The following is a 21106-nucleotide window of genomic DNA, read 5'->3' on the forward strand; positions in this document are numbered from 1 at the left end:
CCAGCACCATGATCAAGGTGACTTGAAAGTCCTCTGAGCAGGCCAACCATTAGAGAACAAAACTGAAGGAAGACTAAAGCAACAGAAAACTTTTTTAAAGCTGTACATCCTATAAAAACAATAAAGCCAATATTTATTTACAGGATTTATGTGAAACAGGAAGAAGTGGTTTCTTCTGGGGACCCCAAAAACAGGGCAAGGGGTTACTTAGCAAACAGACAACTGTACAAGACTAGAAAGTCCCCTGGCTCTTAGGTGCTGTAGAAGGTCAGGTGCAAAGCAGCTGAATAGTAGTAGGAAACCAGTCACCACCTGATGTTAGCACCTCACTTCAAAACAACGAGTGACTCTATGCTCTCACTTGTGCTGCTCTGATTCTGATCTTGTCTCTGATGGATGTGAACCATGTGTGCACTATCCCCTGTCAGCATACACTGTCAGCCGGTCAAAGACATAGGTCTAAATGAATCAGAGATTAAACCATCACCTCATAGGCACTTCCTTGGCTCAAGTACAGCCAGAGGCTTTTTAATTAGCTTCATTAAAAATGGATATCGTGTCCATAGAAAAAAAGATGATTAATGGTGGTGTCTCCTAAAGGTGGAATTATGGCTTATATTCATTCTCTTTTTGTCTGCATTAAGCTTTCATAAAACGTACTGTTCTTGCAATTTAAAAATAGACATTCTGTTTGGAAAAATTAAACCAGTGCCCGCAAGTCTGAGTTGAGCACGGTGAACAGGTCTTTCTCAAGGCTTCTCTAATGGAATCCTGCAGATTAAGTAAAAAGACTACCATAATGTGTCACAAATTTCATCATGTGTAAATATAACCGAAGTCAAAATAATCTTAGAATTACAATTACAAGAATTGTCTTCTATTTGAGCCATGATCTCAGTCTCAGAAACTGACTTTAATCAGCTAACTACTTACTTCTCAAAGTAAAACCTAGTGGTGTCTGACTGGCTGGGCCAGAAAAACATGTGACTCCTGATCTTAGGGTTGTGAGTTCGAGCCCCACCTTGGGTGTAGAGATTACTAAAAATAAATAAATAAACTTAAAAAAAAAAAAAAGTACAACCTAAAACCAGGAAAGCAGGCAATTTTGTTAAGATTATAGTCAACCTTGGTACGAACTATTTTGACTTCTACTTTGACTCGAATAGGTTTCCTCACTACATTTATCAACTACACCTACTTTGCGGACAGAGCTTGCAGACATGCTCCAGAAAGGGTTCATAACGTGGACTCCAAACAAAGAAATTCAGTGGTCTTGTGTCATCAAACTCTTCGGTCCTCAGAAGTCACTTTACCTAAAGATGAGATGGGAAAACACAGAAACATACCAGCACCAACAGTTAAGACTTCCAGAATAGAATAGTTAAGAACTAAATCTAACACTCTAAATAGAAGCTCAACCTAACATCACGTAATAGTTACAAAAATTTAAGGGAACAAAGTCTTCAGAGAGTTTCCTTCAATACCCTCTTCCCTCTTCTGACTCCAATTTCTTTCCCAGTTTTATTATTATTACTTTTTTTTTTTTTTTTGACAGCGAATGCACACGTACTCAAGGCTGGGGAGAGGGGCAGAGGGGGAGAGAGAGAATCTGAAGCAGGCTCACACTGATCCCATGACCCTGGGATCATGACTCGAGCCAAAATCAAGAGTTGGGACACTTGACTGAGCCACTTCTTCCCACCTGTAAATGCCTACAGGAATCTGTGTACCGAGTCCTTGGCCAGGACTCAGAATATTCAGTGATACAGTTGAGCTTTGGTGCCAGAAACGCAGAATGTATGGCTGGACCACAACAGCTGCTGCCGGCATCACTTGTGGGCATCGGGCTACAGGGAGAGCCAGGTGTGGAGTGCTGTACCCACATACACACAAGGCCTGTCACTGCAGTTAAAGAGCCAAGGGGGCTGATTTAAGTGCCTTATATGAGTTGATTTAAGTACAAAATGATTCTCCCCAGCAAAACTAGTAGCCAAAGACATAACAGAGAGAAGACAGCGTCTAAGAGAGGGATAACTGGGTCCTGTCAGGACCATCCTCAAGAAATGGTCTCTTTCAGCTATTTCCAGTAATAAACACGCAAGAGAGGACTGCAGAACGTCTCCTGAACAAATCTTCCAGCAAAGCTTCAAGTAACGGACAAGAAAGTATGCCTCAAAGGTCACAAAGTCAGTGGGTCATCTACTAAAAATACCGAGGAAGAGGCAGAGGAAAAGCAGTGAGCCAGGCTGGAAGAACAGCAACTCCGCAGCTCTGGTGATCTGCCCCAGGCGCGGTTATGTTTAGTGCAGATCTCCTTCTGTGGGCACAGGCTTACCCGCACCAATCAAAAAGGCTGAAGGTTAAAAGGGACAGAACTTTGCAACACTCGACTAGATTCGTAAGAAGCAAATCATGAGAGAATCACGTACCAAATGTCCCTGACAGCAAACATTTGTTTTACGACAAGCCGGCGATATCCACGGGTGGGTACCAAGTCTCCCATATCTCCTGGGTGCCAATTACTGCTGTTTTCCTTTCCAGGGCATAATGCCACCCAGTAATTAAATCACAGGAATGAGGATCCTGGTTCTTCCACTCACCTGTTGACTTACATCCAGTAAATAGCAATATTGCTGAGGTCTCTCCACAAATCTGCCTTATTTAAAGGTGACTAGGACACTGATGAAAATGGTTGGGACATTAAAAATGTGTGCTGGCGTGTTCCTGTTTGACCCAACGAAAACAACAGTGGTTTCCAGATCCAGAGTAATGTACAGCACCCCGCTGTCATCTAGGACAGATCTGACTTAACAGGGGACCCCCTCCCCTTGGGACAACAGTGCTCACTACCATATAAGTTTACTGAGGTGAATCATTCACCTGTATGGTCTCTTCCAAGTCTAACATGTAATGATTCTATGACTTTGCCTTTAAGAATCGAAACTTGCTGCCAGTGTCTCCTGTCCTTAAGCTGAAGGGATTTTCTACTGCTGCCAATATTTCCAATAGCACCATAATCACCTGGAAAAATTGTCACCTTTAGAGAATACCTACACCGTTTATTAGATGTCGAGTCTACCCAGGCACGGTACAGCATTTTCCAACAGGAGTGACACAAATGAAAGGAAGCCCTAGGACACAATTTGAAAATTTCTGCTGGTTCGTATGCTGGCCATTCGAACCAAACACACTGTCTGTCTTCCTTTACGTCACAAGCTGAGAAATCAGTATCTCGAAGCTGTACGAATGATCTGAACATGACATGAGTCAAAACTTAGAAAAAGGAGCTGCTTTCCTACGTGCCTTAGTCCCTAAATAGGCACTAACTTAACACATCACCCGAACAGCTTTAAATTCCACGTTAAGAGGAGTCGAAAACAGCCCTGGCCCTGGCCCGGCTCCTGCGGACAGCCGGGACGGGCACCCTCGCCCGGGGCGGAAATCCATCTCCGCACACTCACGGAATCTGGACAAACCTGTCTCGAGGTGATGCAAGGCAGGGGCTGTGTCCCAGCCTCCAAGGTAGCTCGAGGCCGGCCCCGGGCCCGCGAGCCCCTCCGGTGGGGAGCTGAGGGCCTCCAGGGCTCGGGGACGCCCCCCCACCCCCGCCGTCAACCAGGGCGCAGGACCGAGGCGGGGAGGGCGGGACGCGGACGGGGCGAGCCGGTGGGGCCTGCCTCCCTGCCTCAGGCCGCCCGGCCGGGCACCCGGACAGCCCCAAGGCCCGCGGCAGCCGGCGCAGCAGGTGCCTGCAAACGCGGACAGGTGCCCGGCCCCGCCCCCGTGTCCCAGCGCGGCCGCCGTCGCTCCGAAGTCCAGAGAACCGGGTAGGACAGACAAATACCCGGCCGAGGACGCTAGCGGCCCAGGTTGAAGGACTCCACGGCCCTCACAGCCCTCCCAGCTGGCTCAGCAGTGCACCTCACCTCGCCGTTTTCAACGTAGTGCTCCCAGCTGCTGGGTGCCGTCGCGGCCCCACAGCATCTCTGGCCGCAGCACCAGCCCGGCCCCTGCCTACCCCCCGCCCCGCCCTGCTCTCGGTGTCAGGCCCCGCCCCCTGCCCCACGCCCCTGAGCCCGGACGCTTCCGCCCAGCTTCCCGTGCCAACTGGTTCCCATACCTGTCCGTCAAGGACGTTCTTCCGGGGGCGTTAGGATGACAGCACTCCGTCCTACCAGTCAAATCTGCTCCTCTCGGGTGGGGCAGCGCCTGACCCTCCCCTTACGTAACAGCGCCGGGAGTGAACTATCCTTCACGGAAGTGTCGGCCCCTTGGGAGGGAGGGGGGAGGAAACAAATGAGCGCCTGAACGTAATTGGCCACGGCATGCGCCAGTCATAATAAAGACCTGCCCACAGGTTAGTGCGTGGCCACTGCCTCCTTTTAGGGAGGCTGTTGTGATTGCTGCCTTTCGAAGCTGGGGCCGGGGCAGGGCCGGGGTGGGGCCGGCGTCCCTGAAAGTGCGACCTGCGGACGGGCGGGGCCCGCGGCGTGAACATGCCGCTTTCAGGGAGCCGCGAGCCCCTCGTCGTGCCCTCTTGGTCCGCGGGGAGTGGCTATCAGGTCGGGGGAATCTGCGGGAACGTTTTATGTAACGTTGACAGACGCCCGTGTTCTCTCAGAGTAGGAGGAGCCCATGGTGGGAACTAAACTCCCCGGTCATCGCTTGGCAGTAGCTTCTGCCAGAAGAGCTTTTAAAAAATGTGCCAATCGGGGGCGCCTGGGTGGCGCAGTCGGTTGAGCGTCCGACTTCAGCCAGGTCACGATCTCGCGGTCCGTGAGTTCGAGCCCCACGTCAGGCTCTGGGCTGATGGCTCGGAGCCTGGAGCCTGTTTCCGATTCTGTGTCTCCCTCTCTCTCTGCCCCTCCCCCGTTCATGCTCTGTCTCTCTCTGTCCCAAAAATAAATTAAAAAAAAAAAAATTAAAAAAAAAAAATGTGCCAATCGGACTGAGCCCATAGAATCCGCATGGGGGGGGGGGGGGAGGTGAGCAACAGGAAAGTACATTTGTCACAACCACCTCTGGTGATCTGGCTCAAAGTGAAGTTTGAGGACCTCTTTCTGGCCCCTTGACTCGATTTCTTTTTACCTCCCAAACCCTCCCTTCGATCCGGAACACCTTTCCACATCCGACCCTTTACTGCTCAGAAGTTTTCCACGGAAGCCCTTTCGGGCTGAATAAAGCCGAACTCGGCCGGACTTAGAGGGCACACCCCATGCTGCCCTCCTTCCCATATTCCCATCTTATTTCCCACGTCTGTCTCCAGCCGTATTCCGTGATGGCTGCCCTTGGCTTTCACACCGCCAAGCCTTTTCTTACAATGGTGCCTTCTCCTGGGTTGCCGTTCCAATCTCCTCCTGACTCAGTTATCTTACACTCAGAAGAGGAGAAATATTGTCTGACTAGGCTGTACCATTTTTGGTGGCCTTTGAAATTCTGGTAAAATGACCTTCTTGAGTGGCAGGCAGCCAGACTCTTGTTAATCCCCTGGGCTGGTTCTGAAATCCAACTTCCTCCCCTAGTTGAAAACACTCTTCAGCCACTTCCTTTGGTCCAGGCCGAATACCCTTAGGAATGCTGTCATGTCCTTAATATTAGTCTCACTCAATATAAAGAGGAAGGCAAGCAGGAAATCCTTTCCTCTGGCCACAGGTGGTCTCCCTTGGCACCTCTCTGGCCCAATCCCTCCCAACCTTGTTTGCAGGTTCATCATCCTCTCCCAAACTTCTTTTCCTGGAGTCACCCTCCTTGGCGAGCTCCTTCCTTCCCCCAGGCTTCACCCAGGGCTCCCATGTGTTGCTCCAGCTCAGACCGCTTCACTGAGCTTCAGTTGCTTATGTACAAGTGTCAGCTTCGCACTGGATGCCTCAGACACGCCATCAGTTAGAATCCTTATGGTGGCATATGCCGGAAAAATCAGGTCAAACTGGCTTATATAGCAAGGGGATTCATCTCACAAGGTAGGGCAGGCTCCGGGGGTGGCACCCTGGGCTTCAGACATTGCTTCCCAACAGTCCCTGGAATTGTACTTTCAGGCTGGAAGCAAGATGGCTGCTGCCATCCCAGGCACACCCAAATGTTACAGTGTCCAGAAAAATAAAGAGGATCCTTTTCTTCCAATGGTCTTTTCCAAAGAGCAAGAATATCTTTCCCAGAAGCCCTTCAGAAGCAATGCCCGAGTTCCAGTGACCAGAAATGAGTCACTGGGACTCTGTCCACATCGAAACCAATCAAGGGCAAGTGGAAGGAGTCTGCCATGATGGGCTAGGGCCAATCAAGATTTACCCTGTATCCCTCCCTAGAGGGAGGATACTGACATAATCAGATTTGTATTTTGAAAAGGCCACCAGAGTAGGAGAGCATTTGGGAAACGATTGCAGTCACTGAGCCAGAGATGGCTGCATGAATGTAATGGTGGGGATCGAGAAGTGAATGCATTGCAGAGATATTTAGAAGGTGGATTGGACAGGACTTGGCCATGGATAGGACCTGGGGAGTAGGAGTACAAAGACAAAAGGGTGTTATGGATGCCACCTAGACTTTTGGCCCGAGCTACTGGATAGATGGTGAGAACATTCACTAAGATGAGAAACAATAAATCATGCTGTTTATGGGAGGGTGGGAAATGGGAGGTTTCTGTTTCAGATCGTGTTTGGGGTGTTTCTAGGAGTACTGTCACTTGTGTAGTTGATATCCGTGTCTTTCTTCTGCATTGCTGACAGGGCTTCAATTTTTGTTGAGGAGTCCAACCCTTCAGTGGTTTCCCACAGCTCTTAGGACAAAGACCAATGGTGTGGCGGGAAAACACCTACCTGTCCAGCCGCATTTGCCCCAGACTGCAGTCACTTGCATTCCTCTGAGGTATGAGGCACTCCCACTTCATTTCATTGCAAGGTGGGGCCTTTGAACGGGTTGTTCTCGTTGCCTGGAACATTCTTATTTCTCCCCTACACAGATCTCAGCTGAAACACCACTTCCTCAGAGCGATGTTCCATTGCTTTGGGAGAGGACTTATTAGTGTCTTTGTCCCACGCTATACGTAAGTGCCATGAGGCAGGGACCATGTGTTTCTCTCTTCATGGTCTCCCCGACAGCCAGTCCAATGCCTGGATGTAGTAGGTATGCGCCATGTATTTGACAAATGAAGGACGGAAGCAGCTAAAATAAATTAAAAACACCTACCAACCTGTACGCCCCCAGCTCTGCAGTAAGAAAGTAGTTCATTATGAAAACAAAGATGATGGGCTCCAAGGGAAATGAGGCAGCCTCAAGGCATTTTAAGATGAAAATAGATGCTCTTCAACGTGATGTTGGGAAAACTGGACAGCAGTATGCAAAAGAATGAAAATGCTCTACTTTCTTTCACCGTACACAAAAATAAACTCAAAATGGATTAAAGACCTAAATGTGAGACCTGAAACCATCAAAATCCCTAGAAGAGAACACAGGCAGTAATCTCTCTGACATCGGTCATAGAAACATTTTTCTAGATACGTCTCCCGAGGCAAGGGAAACAAAAGCAAAAATAAACTATTGGGACTACACCAAAATAAAAAGCTTCTGCACAACGAAGGAAACAATCAACAAAACTAAAAGACAGCCTACTGAATGGGAAAAGATATTTGCAAGTGGCATATCCAATGAAGGGTTAGAATCCAAAATATATAAAGAACTTATAAAACTCAACACCCCAAAACCCAAATAATCCAATTAAAAAAAGAAAAGAGTAGAAAACATGAACATTTTTCCAAAGTAGACATCCATATGGCCAACAAGACACATGAAAAGATGCTCAACATTGCTTATCAACAGGAAAATGCAAATCAAAACTACATTGAGGTATCACCTCACACCTGTCGGAATGGCTAAAATCAAAACCATACACAAGTATTGGTAAGGATGTGGAGAAAGGGGAGCCCTTACACTGTTGGTGGGAACGCAAACTGGAGAACGGTATGCAGGTTCTTCTAAAAGTTACCAATAGAACTGCCCTACGATCCAGTAATTTTACTACTGGGTGTTTCTCCCCAAACTACAAAAACACTAATTCAAAGGGATACATGCACCCCGATGTTTATGGCAGCATTATTGACAATAGGCAAACTATGGAGGGAGTGCAAGTGTCCATCCATAGATGAAAGGATAAAGAGGTGGTATAGACACACAATGGAATATTATTCAGCCATAAAAAAGGAATGAGATCTTGCCATTTGCGACAACATGGATGGAGCTAGAGAGTATAATGCTAAGCGAAATAAGCCAGAGAAAGACAAGTGCCATATGATTTCATTCTTATGTGGAATTTAAGAAACAAATGAGCAAAGGCAAATAGACAAACCAAGAAACAGACTGTTAGCTATAGAGAGAGCAAACTGATTGTTCCCAGAGGGGAGGTGGAGGGATGGAAAAATAAAATAAAAATCGTGATAACCACATTAGCACTCAGACTAATACTTAATGTTCTTGTCTGTGTTATAAGGCTTTGGTCTAGTGCATTTTTGATTTATGTGTAAATCAAGGAAACATAAGGAGACATGAAAAGAAAAATAAAATATATAGGGGCCCCTGGCTGGCTCAGTCGGTTAAACATCCGACTTAGCTCAGGTCAAGATCTCACAGTTCATGAGTTCAAGCCCCACGTCGGGCTTTGTGCTGACAGGTCAGAAGCTGGAGCCTGCTTCAGATTCTGTGTCTCCCTCTCTCTTTGCCCCTCCTCCGGTAGTGCTCTCTCTCTCTCTCTCTCAAAAATAAATAAACATTAAAAAAATGTTTTTAAAAATAAAAACATCTGTAAAGTACTGAGGAAAAAACCCAACTGATTCTTAAACCTTACCTATAGGACATTTTCAATTACTTCATTATTCTAAATTTTTAGAGCATATCTGATATTTGTATCAAAACATGAATTATTCTTGCATTAGGACGTAATAGATATGTGATCTCTACAAGTACTTGGGGTTCCTGCTCATATTCCAATCAACAAAATAGCCACTGAATCTATTCTTCTCTTGGTCCTTGGGAAATTAATTGTACAAAGCCTTTAGGCCACTGATGTACTACTAAAGGAGGGCCTTAACGGAAGGAAGGGGTAAAATAACAAAGCTTGGTTGAAATATGTATGTGTTTCATACAGGTGCACGCACGAGCCAGTTTTTAGCTCAACCCATTTGCCCCTAAATCCTTTTCTGAAAGGTGGATTCCTGTTTAGGGTACTACATGTATCACTGATTGTGTATGTTATTCACGACATAGGAGATGATTATCTAACTATACATTTTATTTTTGGTTTTTATTTTTTTAATGTTTATTTTTGAGAGAGTGCAAGCAGTGAGGGTGGGGGGAGCAGAGAGAAGTGGACAGAGGATCTGAAACAGGCTCTGTGCTGACAGCAGAGCCTGATGTGGGGCTCGAACTCATGAACTGTGAGATCACGACTGGAGCCGACGTCAGATGCTCAACTGACTGAGCCACCCAGGCACCCCCATAGCTATACATTTTAAATAGGCCTGCAAAAACATATAGTCAACACATCATAAGTATGATTTTATGAATAGTAACGTTTAGTATGAAACATTTTTTATTTTAGTTATTATTTATTTATTTAGAGAGCGCACAAGTGGGGGAGAGGGGCAGAGGCAGAAAGAATCTTAAGCAGGCTCCACACTCAGGGCAGAGCCTGATGCAGGGCTCAATCCCATGACGCTGGGATCACGACCTGAGGGAAAATCAAGAGTCCCACACTCAACCACCTGAGCCACCCAGGTGCTCCAGGCATTTTTTTTTAAAGTTTTGTTTATTTAGGTAATCTCCATACCCAACATAGGGCTCAAACTCACAATCCTGAGATCAAGAGTTGCACACTCTTCTGACTGAGCCTGCCAGGTGCCCCCAGAGTAGGCATTTTTTTAAGTAAATGGATTCAAGGGAGGATATTAATAATACTATAATTCATAATGATCCTTAGATATGGCAGAAATCATGAATTTTTGGCAATTATTGAAGTTTGACAAACCCTGCAATGGAGGGATGTTTTTGTCTCCCTGGCTTTTGTCCTAGGTCTTCACTGATCATCACAATTGTTGCTATAACGTCACAAATGTGCTTCCGGTTTTTGCTTACACCATATCTTGTTCCCTGCCCTGGTCCCCATAACTCCTTCCCCCATAAGTTACTGAGTGGCTGGATGGATAGGTGGACGGATGGCTGGATGGCCGGTAGGTAGATGTAGGATGAATTTTACAAACAGACTACAGCATATTAAAATGAAAATCAGAGCAGCCAATGGATCACTCTGAATGTTGACACTTCAAGGAAAAGCCGGCTACATACAACACCGCAGCTCACGGAAGGCTGGAAAAGAATAGATTTCCTCTTATAATCAAACAGCGTTTTGAACGTGGCATCACACTGCAAATAACCACCCACTCTCTTCACTTGCTGCCAAGCTTACCGCCAGCCACGAGAGCAATCTTCTCTTTGATTGGCGTTATCTTTGCAAAACCACCTTACTCTCTGGTTTCAAAGTATTTGGAAAGATGATAAAGGCTTAAGCTTAGTTTAGCTAGAGTGGCAGATTCAGACAAAAAAGAGAGAGAGAGAGGAGAGAGAAAGCAATATTCCTCCACTGGTAAATAATTCAGGGTCGACTGTGGGCAGGGTACTGTTCCAGAAAAGACACCCTCCTTTCCTACATTAGGTAAATAGGGATTCATGAAGGACACCTTATGAATCTTGGTGATTGTGAGAGTTTGCCACTCAAAGAAGTGACACTGTCACCATCTCCACCTTCTTTATTACTAAAAGTTTATGACCATCGTTCTGTTCATCACCTAGATTCAACAGTGGTTAATGGCTTGCTGTATTTTTCTTTTTTCCCCTCTCAGATCACTTAAAAATAAGTGGCAGTCATCATGACGGCCACTCCTAGATACTTCAGCATGTATGTCCTAAGGACAGGGCATTTCCCTGCAGAACTATAGTGCCGGAATCACACTAGAGAAAATTCTCTCAATCCCTTGCCTCAGTCCATGCCCACACCTATTTAAATCACCCTGATTGCCAGACATCATTAAAAAAAGCTTTTACATAAAGTTTTTATTTTCCTAAGCCAGGATTCGGACAAGATTCACTCATCACATCTGGTTGGTAGGTCTTTTTACTCGTTTATTCTAGAAGTCCTTCCACATCCCCCCTCCCCTGCTGTGACATGGACAACCTGAACACAGACTAGGATGTTTTACATTCTGGATCTCTTGTGATGTTGTTTAGCTTGGTCCTCTCTCTCTGTATTTCTTGTAAACAGTAGGTCTGAAGACTTGATTAGATTCACCATTTCTGGCATGGTGTTTCATGCCAGAGAAGCTCACAGGACTCCACAAACTACTGATTTAGTAGAATTGCAACCTAGTGATTACACATGAAGGACTAAAAACAGAAAGATGTTCTGTGCTAACACAAGTGGCTCAAATATCTGATGCTGAACTACCAACAGTAGCCTAAGTATGGAAAGAGCCCAAATGTCCATCGATGGATGAATGGATGAAGAAGATGTGGTATCTATATACAATGGAGTATTACTCGGCAATCAAAAAGAAGGAAATCTTGCCATTTGCAACTACATGGATGGAACTGGAGAGTATTATGCTAAGTGAAATTAGTCAGAGAAAGACAAATATCATATGACTTCACTCATATTAGGACTTCAAGACACAGAACAGATGAACACAAAGGAAGGGAAGCAAAAATAATATAAAAACAAGGAGGGGGACAAAACCTACGAGATTCTTAAATATGGAGAACAAACTGAGGCTTACTGGAGGGGTTGTGGGAGGGGGACGGGCTAAATGGGTGAGGGGCATTAAGGAATCTACTCCTGAAACCATTGTTGCACTATATGCTAACTTGGGTGTAAATTTAAAAAAGAAATAAAATAAAAATAAAAAACAAATATCTGATGCTGAAAATACTAGTAAATTTTGAAGTTTTCAGTTGGGTATTTTGGCCATCCCTACACTTCCCACTCTTAAGGCTGACTTAACGTTGATGACTTTGTTCTCACCAATACCGACGGGTCCGTAAATCAGACTTGCTCTTATGGCCTCTTGCTGGGTACCTAATGCTAGTGAAGCTGAATCCATTTGAAAAAGAAACTGAGCGTGGTTCAGAAGACGCTAGGTGGAAAGCTGTCTGTGCCAGCAAACGGTAGTGAGGGCAAGCAGGACCCATGTTTATGGATTTCCCACTTAACCATTTACCATCTTTCCTGTAGCCAAACTCAGGTCTCAGGTCTCAGGTCCCCGCTAACTGGCACACTGTAAGCTTTCAAAATGTTCACTTTTCTTGCTCTCTCTGATGTGACAAGGTACCAACTATTCTCTCACGGTGGAGAAGAGAAAATAAAGGCTGCTTGAAGGAATATTAAACCCAGGGACACCAGAGCTTTCTCCGGGAATGGGAATCCACACAAATGTGACAGCAGAGGCGGTTACTGAATATCCCAATGGGTTCATATCAATGGATTTTTATTTTCCCCAGTAACAGGCAGCAGTTTCTCCTGATACCATACATGGCCCTTCCCTTTCAACTGACACTAAAAAGCAAGCCGTCCCTGTTCTAACTTGGCTCTCAGCCTGGCAAGGCGCTGGGTGAGTTTAAATAACCCGAGGGGAAGGACCTTCACTCCTCCTAGAGGATGGTCGAGTGCCCTCTGGTGGGCAGTGGGAAGAATGCATGCAGCAATGCGGAATTAATTTACCTCTGTCTCAGAGTATATTGAGCCTTCTCACCAAACACATTTCTTAAAAACAAAAACAAAAACCTGCATCTATATTTGCATTCCTGAAAAAATACATTCATACCTAAAAGAGTTATATTTCCCATAGACAAAGTACTTATTAGTCTCCAGCAGGGTAGTATCCCTGTCAGGGGTTCAAGTACACAGAAAAGAAGGGTGGAGTCAAAAGGAACATTCTTACCGACACCTTCATCCAAGATACCTTAAACGTCCTGTAAGTATTATCTCAGAAACCATTCCTCAGGGTCGCCCCGCCTATGAAAGCTCATGCCTTTAGTCCCCAGAGTCTCTCCTTGGACCCCCTCCTCACAATTGGTTTTACCTCTCTGCACCCATGCTCCCACCCCCACCCCACCCTAAAATGGAAATGGCTAGCCACAATTTAACACTTCCGCACATACTTGGGGCTCATAGTCTGAAAGAAGATGAAGGGCTGACGGTAATTTCCAGCATTGAACCAGAGCGCAGGGAGAAGTCTGTCCTCCATGGGGAGATGGTCTGGGGCGTGAGGGGACAGAGATGGGACTAGGAGGAGTTGAGGGCTGGGACTGAGAAGGCAATCACTGTCACCCCCCCCCCAAGGCTCCACACTCACGCCATGCCGCTGCCCAGTGGGAGGCCAGCCCCGAAAGTGCCCACTAAGGACCAGGTTGGTAAAGTGCAGTATAGGGTCCCTGACCACGTATTCAGGTTGGCGTCCCCAGGCAGCACTCTTGGCGATCCAAGTTACTCGATAGTCTGGCCGTTACTCGAGGGTCATGGGATCGATCCAGCCTTGCAGGACACTTACTTTAATCACGGATCAAGTCGAAGCTACAGGGGTTGCACCAGGCTGGTGGTGTCAGCAGGCTCCTTCCAGACGGCAGATTAGCCCTGGTGACGAGCCCTGGGGTTAGCTGGGAGATCCTCGCTACCAAGAAGGTTCGGGAGAAGATCTGCAGCCCCCAGCCACCATCCGTCCAGATCCTCACAACCAGCATCCCCGTGCACTGGGATCTTTCTACCTTAAATCACACAGCAGGGGGACAGGGCCCTATCTACCACCACCTGGGGGGTCCTCCTCTTCCTCTTCCCTTCCAGACGGCCACAGGCGCTAAACATGGCCATTCGGGCCCAGTGCAGCTCTTCAGAAACTTGACTGTTCGAGGGTGTGTCACTATTGCTTTGAGCTAAGACGGCATGTAAATATCGGCTGGCTGACCGAGACCTTCAGGCCTCAAATGGCTGCCCTTGTCACAGCTGTGGACGGGCATCTTTATTTCTCTCCCTCCCATATTGAGTGTCCACTATGCAGCCCTCATTCCTAGAGGTGAGGCACAAGCCATCACTTAGCATCAATCAACGGATGCCAAGAAAACAGGAAATGATAAAATGAAGGTCCAAGCTTCTGATGGTCACCACCTCTCCGTGGGTAAAAATGGGCCCCAACATCTCTCTCCCTGGATTCTGGGACCCCCCCCCCAACTTTACCAACAACATGTTAACAGAATTCTCTAAGCCTCTGGCCCAGCAAATGGCCTGGTTAGGTTGCTTCTAAACCAATACGGGCCAAAGAACAAATGACCAAAAATGGCCCCAGGCTGCCAGTTTGCAACCCCTGAAAATAGCAGCTAAATATTGCCCATTTGAGCTAGATGCGTATGTTCCTAGAAGAATTCTGGGCACCTGATCATCATCAATCTCTATGTATTTGGGCAGTGGCACCAAGGAAACAGAGGCCTAGAAAATACGTCCTTTTTACGCAATGGATAAAGAGTAGATAGAGCATTTGACTTCAAAAAGCATGCAACCTAGTCAAAGAGAGGTGACAAATCCAACAGAAAGTGGTCAGCGCAGCCTCCTTGGTTGGGCCCCAGCTAGGTTCTATCAAAGGTACAAGGGGTACCAGAGGCAGGTGGCCACAGTGGCCACTTTAATAATGTGAGGGGACACCTGGGTGGCTCAATCAGCTGAGCATCTGACTTCGGCTCAGGTCATGATCTCTAGTTTGTGGGTTCAAGCCCCGCGTTCAGGCTCTGTGCTGACAGCTCAGAGTCTGGAACCTGCTTCGGATCCTACGTCTCCTTCTCTCTGCCCATCCCCTGCTCACACTCTCTCTCAATAATGAATAAATGTTAAAATAATCATCATCATCATCATCATCTGACACATGAATCTCACACTGGTGAGCAACCCGGGACAGGACAGGAAAGAGATTATGATTATGAAAACACAGCCTCCCACAGTCCTCTTGCTTTGGCTGAGTGGCCCCTCAAGGAATCCATGACCTCTCTATTCAGGAGAAGGACACATTTTACTGCCACGTAGTACTCTGCAAACCCGTGGGCAGAGTGCCATCACCAGTATTTACAGCACAAGTTATACAAATGAGAGAGGGGCACCTGGATGGCTCAGTCGGTTAAGCGTCTGACTCGGGCTCATGTCATGATCTCGTGGTCCGTGAGTTCGAGCCCCATGTCGGGCTCTGTGCTGACAGCTCGGAGCCTGGAGCCTGCTTCGGATTCTGTGTCTCCCTCTCTCTCTGTCCCTCCCCTGCTCATGCTCCATCTCTCAAAAATAGACATTAAAATAAATTTTTTAAGTAAATGAGCCCAAGCTACATGGAGAGAGACGGCAGGGGGATGTGGTCCAGGAACCCATCTCAGTCCCCCTCCTGACATGATTGCCACTACTAGCCGAGACCTGGGTCCCAACTTTTTTTTAATTTTTTTTTTAAATGTTTAGTTTTGAGACCGAGAACACTAGTGGGGGAGGGACAGAGAGAGAGGGAGCCAGCATCTGAAGTGGGCTCTGTGCTGACAGCAGAGAGCCCAATGCAGGGCTGGAACTCACGAACCATGAGATCATGACCTGAGCTGAAGCTGGACGCTTAACCCACTGAGCCACCTAGGTGCCCTGTGGGTCCCACCTCTTGTAGAAGAAGCCTCGGCTTCCCAAACTGTGAAATGAGGAGATAGGTTTTGATTTCCTCGTCCCTTCCAGCTTTCAACCCTTTGATTCTAAAGATCTCAAGTCAGAAAGGACTTGAGGCAGAAAATAGTGCAAGCCTCCAATGTTGCAGCGGGAACAGAAGCCCAGGAAGGTGGGGGGGGGGGCGGTTTACAGTCTTATGGCTCATTAGCTGCATGTGTGGTGGTGTGGGAGGTGTGTGGGGGTCTGAGTGTGTGTGCACATACGTGTGTGGTGTGCGTGCATGTGCGTGCCTGTATGAAGGGTCAGAGAGCGGGGGGGAGGTGGTGAGCAAGGCAGAGAGAGAGTGCCTCTCTCCTTTCACAGATCACCCCAGAGATTTTCCTGACTTTACAGGTGGAACTGAAGATAAATGGATTAGCCAGGTGAATAAACCTGTATTAAAAAACCCTCTGAAAGAAATCAATTTGTGAGAGAAGATTTGGGAAAATAAAATATGATCAACTGTGTCAGATAGCTTGAATAAATCGATGCCTGCAAGTCTGGTAAACAATTTCTGATCTACGGCTCCCACGGTATCCTCACTGGTGGTAGTTACCTCAGTAATTGGACCGTGGGATGAGGCCAGGCCAGAATGAAAGGCATTAAAAATGATGTTTCTTCAAGTGAAAATTAATTTACTTGCTGACCAACAAAGACCAAGGTAATTTCAGAATTTTAAGGATGGCAAGACATCATAACATTGTTTACACTTTTCACCCCCCTCCTTAAGTCAGGCACGGAACCAGATTGGAAACGAAGAAGAAACCAGCCTCTTGGGCCCCACGCAAGATATTCCGAGCACAGAGGTCATCGGCAGGCGCAGAGAGGGCACAGTTGCCTGGCAGCTTTGGGGGCAGGGGGAAGGAGGGACAGGCGGGACCCCGCACCGTGCTCCAGAGAGCCGTGTCCATGCCTGCGGCAGGAGGGAAATCAAAACAACACGGGAAGCCAGAGGCGGTTTGCTTTTCTGCCCTGGACCTTCTCCACACAAGCGCAGAAGTTAACGCAGGACCTTTTGGTACCGGCATGAGTCAGTGTCAGAGAAAGCTAAGTCCGTCATTGAAACAAAAGCAAGACGTAAGGCAGAAAAGGAAGGCGAGCTGTGAGGAGGAAACGTGCAGGTGGCCCCGCAGGGAAGGTGGGGTGGGCATGTGTGTCTTGTGGGGCTCCGAGAGGTCCCCGCAGCGGCCAGCAGGATCTTCTTAGCGTGCAATCAAGGTGGACCTCGCTCCAGCCTGAACCGCTGGGACGCGCCAATTAGCGGCTCGTTAAGTTCTGCTTCCTAAGATGCTAAGGGTGGAGAGCGGAATGCTTGCCATAGAACAAGTCCTGAGGAGCACGGGGCTCGTCTTCACCCACTGGATCTTCTGTCTGTGGTCAGCTCTTTCCAATTCCACGTCCAGTGGCCTCACTGCAGTAGTGTTTTTGAAATAGGTGCCGGTGGGAGTATTCACAGCATCGAAACGCAAGCCAATCCGTAGTGTTTGGCCAGTGTGGTTGAACACTTACCAGCTCACCGTTGCCCTCCCGGGGCTCAGACTGCAGTCATCGAAGACTGTCTCCTCCCACACTATGGCTGCCACCGTCCTGATTTCTCCCTATCGCCCACTCTGCACCAGCTCGGGCGCCTCACCGTGCTCCTCGGATGTTCCCTTGGACAGCCTATTCCTCCTGCCGGGAAGGCTTCTTTTCCAGATCTTTGTGTGACCATCACCCCCTCTGTTAGGCCTCGGCTGAAAGGTTACCTCCTCGGAGGGCTTCTCTGACCTCATCCTCTTCAGTCACTGTCACATTGGCCTATTTTATTTTCTTCGCAGGACTCACTATGCCCTGAAATCCTCACATTGTTTCCCTGGTCTGGCCTCCTGCTAGACATAAGCTTCCTAAACGTGGCCATCTGAACTCACACACTCCTCAGTGTCCAACCCAACGCTCGGCAGTCAATAGCTGTTGAATTGAATAAATGAATGTGTGGGTGGGTGAATGAGCAGATGAGCAGGTAAGTGGGCGAATGAGCGGGAGAATGGGCGAATGAGCGGGAGAATGGGCGGGTGGATGAGCGGGAGAATGGGCGGGTGGGTGAGCTAGTGGCTGAATGAGCGGGTGAATGGGTGAATGAGCGGGTGGATGAGTGGGTGAGTGGGCGAATGCACTGGTGAATGGATGAATGAGCGGGTGGCTGAATGAGTGGGTAAATGAGTGAATGCGTGGGAGAATGAGCGGGTAAATGAAAATGAGCTGGTGACTGAATGAACGGGACAATGAGCGAATGAGCGGGTGGATGAGCGGGTGAGTGGGCGGATGAGCTAGTGGCTGAATGAGCGGGCGAATGAATGAGCGGGCGAATGAATGAGCGGGCGAATGAATGAGCGGGCGAATGAATGAGCGGGCGAATGAATGAGCGGGCGAATGAATGAGCGGGCGAATGAATGAGCGGGCGAATGAATGAGCGGGCGAATGAATGAGCGGGCGAGCGGGCGAATGAATGAGCGGGCGAGCGGGCGAATGAATGAGCGGGCGAGCGGGCGAATGAATGAGCGGGCGAGCGGGCGAATGAATGAGCGGGCGAGCGGGCGAATGAATGAGCGGGCGAGCGGGCGAATGAATGAGCGGGCGAGCGGGCGAATGAATGAGCGGGCGAGCGGGCGAATGAATGAGCGGGCGAGCGGGCGAATGAATGAGCGGGCGAGCGGGCGAATGAATGAGCGGGCGAGCGGGGCGAATGAATGAGCGGGCGAGCGGGCGAATGATCAAGTGCGTGGTGGGTGCGCGAGTCATAGCCTCAAATACCACCATGGACTAGTCACCTTTTTTGGTAAGTATTGCTCTTCCATTTCTGTTCTGAAAGTAAATAATTCCATTTTTAAATTTTTATGTATTTACTTTTTCAATAAGCTCTATGCCCAACATGGGGCTTGAACTCCTGGCCCTGAGATCCAGAAGCACACACCCTACCAACTAACTCAGCCACGCGGCCCTGTCAGTAAACAATTTCAGAGACAATCCCACTTCCAATGATTAAGATAAGTTTCTCTTTCCTCCAGGCAAAGGAGGCCAGAAGAGCCTGGACCAGTGGAAGAGGTCAAGCACAGAAAAGCCCACCAAGTACAGACTTTGCTCATCTAATTCTGCCGAGTGACATTTCTGGATGCTGTGTGGAGAACTACAGGCAATCCCACCTATAATAAGAAAAATACAAACTAAAACTCCTTCTAAAGAAGTCTCCCTGGGCACCTGGGTGGCTCAGTCAGTTGAGCATCTGACTTTGGCTCAGGTCATGATCTTGGACTTCATGAGTTCCAGCCCTGTGTCGGGCTCTGTGCTGACAGCTCAGAGGCCTGGAGCCTGCTTCAGATTCTGTGTCTCCCTCTCTCTCTGCCCCTCCCCACCTTGTGCTCAGTCTCTCTCTCTCAAAAAAAATTTTTTTTTAATTTAAAAATAAATAAAGAACTCTCAGATGGATAAAATCAAACAATTCGGTAACAGACTCTGTTTGAAATTCGTCAGAATAGACACTCCCATGTATCGCTTGCGGGTACCTCCTTTGACACTATTAAAAATCCAAATGCTGTGCCCTTTGACCTCACTATTCCACATCTAAAAAACTGATGCAGACTTCTGTTCATACAGGTACAAAATTTTGAGGTTACCAGTTTAGTAATTGTGGCAAAAGATTAGCAACAATGTAAGAGTCCCTCAGTGAGGGGCTAGTTAAGCAAATTACAGCATGTTCAGAAAATGAAATATTCCAGAAAAGGTACAAGGCAGCTTTTTATGCACAGGTATGGAATGTTCTTCAAGGTATATTAGCTGAACCATAGGTATATGCTACCGTCCTTGTAAGATGGGCAAAGTGCTTTGAAACAAGGCCAAGAAACAAGAGGAAGAAGAGGTCTTTTTACTGTGTTGTGAATTTCAACCACGTGAATTGAGAAAGGCCATCTCTTACACACACACACACACACACACACACACACACACACACGTCAAAAAAAAAAAAAAAAACCTAAGCGATAGATATGGCACCAGAGCACGTTAGAGAAAATTCTGTGTTTAAGTCCCGTTGCTAAATCAGCAGAACTTTCCCACCCAACTTTCCTTGCTATGAAAGATGAACTAGATGGGGAACAACTTCTAGTCTGGGGGGCAACTGACTGGCTGTCTTTCCCGAGTGTCCCTGGCCTCAGGCTCGGACCTCTTCCACTCTGTCTACACTCGCACCCTTCGTGAACCCGTCCCGTCTACACACCAAAGATTCCCAGCCCGTGTCTGCCGCATAGACCTCTCTCCTGAGCTCCAGATTCATGTTACCAGCTGCTGACTCCACGTCTATGCTCAGACACTGTCGCCTCAAACACCCACGGTATCAGCCACAGCACACGGGCCCTCCACAGGCCCCCATGTCATAAACGGTCACAGCCTTAGGGTTATCCCTCTTCTCAACCCCCCCCCCCACAGTTAACCTGTCAGCAAACCTGGGTCACCCCTACACCAACCATAACCCGAATCCACCCATGTGTCACCACCTGGTCTCTGCTACCCTCACTGCTCACCCGGACTGTTGTCAAAGCCTCTTCCGTGGTCTCCCCCTGACAGCCCTCCAAATACAGCCAATTGGACCCTGTGAAAACCTAACTCAGAACATGTCTCTCTTCTGCTCAAAACTCCCAATGTTTTCCCATCTCAGAGTAAAACCCAAAGTCTTTGCAGTGTTCCCTAAGACCCCCTATAATCCCTTGTCCTCATCTCCTACCATGCTCCCTGTCATTTGTGCTGTTCCATCTACACCAGCCTCCTTGCCCTTCCTCAAATAAGCCAACCACAGGGCCTTTGCACTTGCCTTTCCATCTGCCTGGAAATTTCTTCTGCCAGACAACAACGTGGTTCACCTGCTCTCTTCCTTTGGCCCTTTACTCAGACATCATCTTCTAGCTGGGGTCTACCTTGGCCACTCCATCTCTAGTTACGACCCTCCTCCCTCCATCTCCACTAACAACCCCCCCCTTCCCTTGCTCCGTCTGCTCCCTTCTAATAAATCATGTATTTTACTTATATGTCTTGTACATTACCTATTTCTCCCTCTTGAGTGTCCACTCCACCAGGGCAGGGATGGTTGTTTCCTTTCTGGCTGTGTCCCCGGAATTTACCACAGTGCCTAACACATAGTAGATACTCAGGAAATATCTGCTGGACAAATGAACCATGTACGTGCTTGGCTCTGGGCAGTGTTTGTCAACCTCCTGGAGTCTGGGTGATATTGCATAAGGACAGAATTCTCAGTGACTGCTCGGATAGACTCAAATAGCACCTCTGCTTATCATGTTGGTTTCCCATACATCACCTTCAGCAGAGAAACATCTG

The 21106-nt window shown here is 47.8% G+C and overlaps 1 protein-coding gene and 1 long non-coding RNA gene across 8 annotated transcripts in view; one reads left to right on the forward strand and one right to left on the reverse strand.

Moving 5' to 3' along the window:
* The window catches only part of AKTIP (AKT interacting protein), a 42302-nt gene that overhangs the window by 5810 nt on the left and 15386 nt on the right, over positions 1-21106 (reverse strand). For 2 of the 5 annotated variants that reach the window (XM_045047112.1, XM_023245703.2), the window contains exons 2-3: positions 4121-4270; positions 1199-1313 (exon numbers count right to left, since the gene is read on the reverse strand). In XM_045047112.1, coding sequence (XP_044903047.1) covers positions 1199-1240 — 42 coding nt within the window. In that variant the 5' untranslated portion in view covers positions 1241-1313; positions 4121-4270. Of the gene's footprint in view, positions 1-1198; positions 1314-3476; positions 3707-3926; positions 4050-4120; positions 4271-21106 lie in introns of those variants that run through there. The other 3 variants (XM_006941509.5, XM_006941510.5, XM_045047111.1) reach the window with 3 other exon arrangements.
* On the forward strand, positions 4221-7396 carry LOC111558077. Of its 3 annotated transcripts, none has more exons than XR_006590771.1 (3): positions 4221-4357; positions 6723-6861; positions 6956-7396. It is a non-coding gene; the product is annotated as an uncharacterized LOC111558077 (long non-coding RNA). The 3 variants fall into 3 exon arrangements; XR_002738625.2 differs by lacking the exon at positions 4221-4357 and adding an exon at positions 4383-4562; XR_006590772.1 differs by lacking the exon at positions 4221-4357 and adding an exon at positions 4925-6566.

This window comes from Felis catus, chromosome E2 (genome assembly GCF_018350175.1).
Source record: "Felis catus isolate Fca126 chromosome E2, F.catus_Fca126_mat1.0, whole genome shotgun sequence".
Taxonomy (NCBI): Eukaryota; Metazoa; Chordata; class Mammalia; order Carnivora; family Felidae; genus Felis; species Felis catus.